The sequence below is a fragment of the Protopterus annectens genome, chromosome 12.part0 (assembly GCF_019279795.1).
Source record: "Protopterus annectens isolate FY-2018-M chromosome 12.part0, PAN1.0, whole genome shotgun sequence".
NCBI classification, from domain to species: domain Eukaryota; kingdom Metazoa; phylum Chordata; order Ceratodontiformes; family Protopteridae; genus Protopterus; species Protopterus annectens.
Window position 1 is genome coordinate 1046342149 of NC_056746.1, and position 6000 is coordinate 1046348148.

The 6000-nt window shown below is 36.5% G+C and overlaps 1 protein-coding gene across 1 annotated transcript in view; it reads right to left on the minus strand.

Annotated features, from left to right (window-relative positions):
* The window catches only part of SPO11 (SPO11 initiator of meiotic double stranded breaks), a 1671983-nt gene that overhangs the window by 1361858 nt on the left and 304125 nt on the right, over window positions 1-6000 (minus strand). The window contains exon 6 of the mRNA XM_044090058.1: window positions 3717-3783. Coding sequence (XP_043945993.1) covers window positions 3717-3783 — 67 coding nt within the window. The remainder of the gene's footprint in view (window positions 1-3716; window positions 3784-6000) is intronic.

The window sequence follows — 6000 nt, forward strand, 5'->3', positions numbered from 1 at the left end:
GATTTGTCATTATTTAGAATAAACCAAGTTATCACTCTTGGTGCTGACTTCCTTTTTTGAATTTGAATATGTGAGTAACCCATTACATATTTCGAGTACCTATAATGCCACCATTCACCCTTCTTTACAAATATTTGAGAAATTATGTGAAACTGATATTAGAAATCTGAATAGGGATGTTTGTATCTCAAATTTAAGTAAGGGTGAAATTGAAAGTTTGGCTATGTTGAAAAAGAACGGTGATGTTAGAATCATAAAAGCTGATAAAGGGGGTGGGGTTGTTGTTATGAATACATGTGATTATAACTTAAGAATGAAGGAAGTATTGGCTAATGATGCTTATGAAAACATCTCCCTGAATGAACTAAATGGAACATACAGAATAAGGAATTAACTTAATGATTTATTCATTGAAGGATCTATTTCTATCGATGAATTAAACTATTTGTCTGTATCTTATCCAAAAATACCATGTATCTTTGGTTTATCAAAGATACATAAGAATCTAGATAATCCTCCTATGCGACCCACTGTAGATGGTCAGGGATCCATAACTTACCCACTAGCAAATTTTCTAGACATTAAACTTAAAACCTTTACTGTTCAGTGAAAACAGTTTGTGCAGGGATTCATGGGATTTTTTGGATAGGATTAATAATCTAGACTATGTGGAGACTGCTATTTTTATCACTATTAACATGAAAGATTCATATACACCGCCATACCACATGATATAGGCCTTGAGTGGTTCTGTGACTATTTGGTTGGAAAGGGTATACCTCAGTTAACTGTTAACTTTTATGAACAGTTATTAGCATTAGTTCTTAAGAATAATGTCATATTTTTTGAGGAAACATTTTTTTCTTCAAACAGAAGGGGATAGCTATGGGTTCACCGTGCGGGGGCCTATATGCAAACATTGTAATGGTTCAGTGGGATAAAAAGTTTTTGTTTAATTCAGTTTTTTTATGCCCACTGCAGAATGTACATCTGCTTTTTGGATGACATTTTTATTTTTTGGGTTGGCCCTCAAGAAATGATTACTGACTTTCTGTGTTACATTAATAGTTCTACGCAGTTTTTAAAGTTTACCTACAATTTTGATAATAGGGAAATTGCCTGTTTAGATGTTAGATTAGTCAAGGATGACTCTTCACGTACATTTAGATCGGAAATTTTTCGTAAAGAGACGTATTCTAATAGTTTTTTTACATTTCAACAGTGCTCATCCCTATAAACAGAAATGTAGTAAAGGGCCAATTTGTAAGGGCTGCACGCATGGTTACCTTATTTTCCTAACTGAATGTGAATTGTTGAAAGGCATGTTTTTAAAAAAGGAGTTACCCAGCTGGCCTTGTAAATGAAGTGACGGCTGAAGTTATTAATAAAAGGGAAAGGGGACACTTCAAAGCTATTTTGGATCAACATTCTGGTGCTTTAAGAGAGATCATCCAACCCAATGATGTCGCTAACACACAGACAACCAGACTGACTTTAGACATGGAAGCGGGTGTAACTGAGAACAATAAATTAGAAAGAATAAATTTTTGCTCTGCATTTATCACATCTTATAGTAGGTCTAGCAGGCAGATTGCTGACATTTTCTATACAAATTGGGTGATTATATCCACATGTAATGATATTAGACAATGTGTAGGCGAAAAACCCACTATTGTGTATAGGAAAGGCCAGTGTTTAAAGAATATGTTTGAGTCTCATGCTAGGGGACCGTTAATGGGCCATATGAGGAAATGTGATGCTTGTAACTATTTTGTGTGTGTGTGTGTATATATATATATATATATATATATATATATATATATATATATATATATATATATACACTAGAGAGGTTATCCTTTGATATACATGGTGTTACAGTTAAATTGAATAAGAAGTGTTCATGTGAAACAGATAAAGTGGTGTATTGTGCCTTCTGCATGGTTTGCCCCCATTTTTATATAGGGAAAACCGAAAGAAAGTTAAAGTGTCGGATTTACGAACATCTTAAGGATATTAGACTTAAGAAAGGCACTAATGCATTGGCTAAACACTGTAATGATTTTGAAGGACATAATTTCAAATTTACTGTTGTAGACACCTTTGAGGTTGAACCGAGGGGGGACCCTGGACCTTACAACTAGAAAGACGTGAGGCCTTATGGCAACTGAGAACTAATGCTACCCATTGGCCATGGATTAATGATGCTTTCTCTCTAGCTTGTTTTTTGAAGCTAAAAGCACTGGAGAGGTGAGATTATGACCTAGTGTATATGTACATAGCCTGATAACTATCTTTTTATATACTGACAGTGAGTATAATAATTTTTATACACATTTGTAAATAAAAATATATATTTATTTTAATGTGTGTATATATGTACATGTTGACACAATATTTATATTTTAAATGTTTTTGTTACTATAGGCTTTATGTCTTTTTATAAATATGTACTTTTTGAATGTGATTTTACTGTTTGATATAATGTGCTTCCTGTTCCCATATTGTTGATTGGTTGTTTAATGTTGAAGGGGTGGGTGGTTTATTATTTAAATGAAACTTCTTGGTATCTGTTTCATCTTGATAAAGTTTCTGAATGGTCAGAGACAAAAGTGCTTGCAATATTTTTGCTATTATTTATTGTTTTGACCTTCTAGTGTTAATAAACCTTTTTGACTTGTTAGATTCCTGACTGAATTGTGTCCTGGACCTTCTGTTGATTTTTGGATTTGGTTTGTTCGTTTTTCTACTTTATTTTCACTAATCATATTATGCAACTTACAGCTGGATGAGTGGTTACTGAAGTTAGCCAGCATTTACATTTATGTGCGTTATCCTTCAAAGTTTTACATTTCGCAATCAAAGTCATACCAAATAAACACATATTAAATCTACTATAAACATGCTACAGTTACAAGTCAAGTCACCTAACTTCACCAATTGTACTATCCCCAAGATGTTGATCCATTAATTGCACCATTTAAAAATTAGTCTGTTTAAGGTAGGAAGCTTACCTTAACATCCTACTTGCATAATTTCAGTCTTGCTATATTGCAGAAATTTTAAAATCTATAGCTAGTTACTGAGATCAGCACTCCAAAACAGACTGTTAATCATTATAAACATCTATGATTTTTCACACTTAGCTGTTATAGTTAAACTGTCAATTTTACTGTTAAAGGTTCAATGTAAATGATGTTATGCACAGAAGTCTGAAATCTTTAATTTTCAGTTAAGATTTAAAACCTATACATCAGCATAGTTAAATTAGTTTTCTTCTCTCGTCCTCACAGCCACTCAACTGGTTCATCCATTTCCCTGATGGACAGCATTTGACATACCATCTTTACCTGGTGGGCCAAGTCATTCAACGTCCAAGGGAACAGAGGTAATGATTAAATGTTTTAGCCATGGTTAAGTTCTGATGGATAGTCTGTTATACAATACATGCTCAGTGGCAAAATGTTTGCATCACAAATGTAAAATATACAGCATATTTTACAACACAGATATTACAAACTGAGAATTATCTATAATATATCCAGAAATATTTGATTTTATTCATATTTCAAAGATAACAGGTAACAGCATTTTTTCAAGAAGTAAATTATCAAAAAATATGTATGTCACAACAAAACATGCTATAGATAGTTTGGGCTACTTAGTGGCCCATATCATTTTATAACTGTCAACAGAAAAATAGAGAAAAATATTACCTTTTAGTGGCATATGTATTGCTCTGTACCATTTTATAGATTGTCGACAGTATCTTTAGAATAAGTGCTACAAAAGAAGACAACAGTGCAGGTAAGGATCTGTTTTATTTTATATTAGTAAAGGTGGGCAAAAGCCTATTTTCATAGTTGAAATGCATCCAGTGTGTTCCTAGAAATCATTACAGCAACTTAGCAAATAAAAAACATGATCTTCATTTATCACCCACTTTCATACTTGTATGTACAGAACTTTTTTAAGTGTGTCTGCTTAAAGGTATACATGGCAAGACATCTTATGGCCTTCATAATTCCTTGCCTATGTTTAATAGTCATCACTGTGTTACAGGTCAAGAAATATTCAGCTATGTTTAAAAATTAATAAAAAAAGCATTTTGCATGCTGTAGGCAGGTAATGCAGATAACAGATGTAATGGGTAACCAAAAAGCTGTACGATGGTGTAACAAATGAAGTATAAACCTCCACCTTGCATCTTAGCCTTTTACTGGCAAAAGGGAATGAATTAAATAGTATAATGAGTAATGCTATGTAATTCATTCCCTAGTGCCAGTAAAAGGCTAAGATGCAAGGTGGAGGAGGATATGCTGGTGAAGGGAACACAGGGGATGAGGAAGTGATGGGTAGGTATGGTGTTAAGGACAGGAATGCAGAAGGGCAGATGGTAGTGGATTTTGTGAAAAAGATGGACATAGTGGTGGTGAATACATATTTTAAGAACAGGGAGGAGCATAGGGTGACGTACAAGAGTGGAGGAAGATGCACATGGGTGGAATATATCCTATGTAGAAGAGCCAGTCTGAAGGAGATTAGAGACTGTAAAGTGGTGGCAGGGGAAAGTGTACTTAGGCAGCATAGGATGGTGGTCTGTAGGATGAAGCTTGTGATCAAGAAGAGGGGGAGTGTGAGGGCAGTGCCAAGGATCAAATGGTGGAAGGTGAAAAAGGGTGATTGAGAGGTGGAGTTCAGGGAAGTGCTAAAACAGGCACTGGGTGGCAGCAAAGAGTTACCGAATAACTAGGTAACTACAGAAGAGCTGGAAGGGAGACAGCTAGAAAGGTGCTTCGTGTGACATCTGGACAGAGGAAGGAGGACAAGGAGACTTGGTGGTGGAACGAGAAAGTACAAGAGAGTATACAGAGAAAGAGGTTGGTGAAGAAGAAGTGGGATTGTCAGAGAGATGAAGAAAGTAGACAGGAGTATAAGGAGATGAGATGTATGGCAAAGAGAGAGGTGGCGAAGGCTAAGGATAAGTCATATGGAGAGTTGTATGAAAGGATGGACACTAAGGAGGGAGAAAAGGACCTGTACCAATTGGCTAGACAGAAGGACTGAGCTGGGAAAGATGTGCAGCAGGTAAGGGTGATAAAGGATAAAGAGGGAAATGTACGTACAAGCGAGGAGAGTGTGCTGAGCAGATGGAAAGAGTACTTTCAGGATCTGATGAATGAAGAGAATGAGAGAGAAAGAAGGTTGGATGATGTGGGAATAGTGAATCAGGAAGTGCAACAGATTAGCAAGGAGGAAGTAAGGACAGCTATGAAGAGGATGAAGAATGGAAAGGCTGTTGGTCCAGATGACATACCTGTGGAAGCATGGAGGTGTTTAGGAGAGCTGGCAGTGGAGTTTTTAACCTGATTGTTTAATGAAATCCTGGAAAGTGAGAGGATGCTTGATGAGTGGAGAAGTGTTTTGGTACTCATTTTTAAGAATAAGGGTGATGTGCAGAGCTGTAGTAACTACAGAGGGATAAAACTAATCAGTCACACCATTAAGTTATGGAAAAGAGTGGTGGAAGCTAGGTTAAGAAGGGAAGTGATGATTAGTGAACAGCAGGATGGTTTCATGCCAGGAAAGAGCACTACAGATGCACTGTTTGCTCTGAGAGTGTTGATGGAGAAGTATAGAGAAGGTGAGGAGTTGCATTGTGTCTTTGTGGACTTAGAGAAAGCATATGACAGGATGCCTAGACAAGAGATGTGGTATTACATGAGGAAGTCGTGAATGGCAGAGAAGTATGTAAGAGTGGTACAGGATATGTACGAGGGTAGTGTGTCAGTGGTGAGGTCTGTAGTAGGAGGTGATGGGTGCATTTAAGGTGGAGGTGGGATTACATCAAGGATCAGCTCTGAGCCCTTTCTTATTTATAATGGTGACAGACAGGTTGACAGACGAGATCAGACAGGAGTCTCCGTGGACTGTGATCTTTGCGGATGACATTGTGATCTGTAGAGAGAGTAGGGAACAGGTTGAGGAGACCCTGGAGAA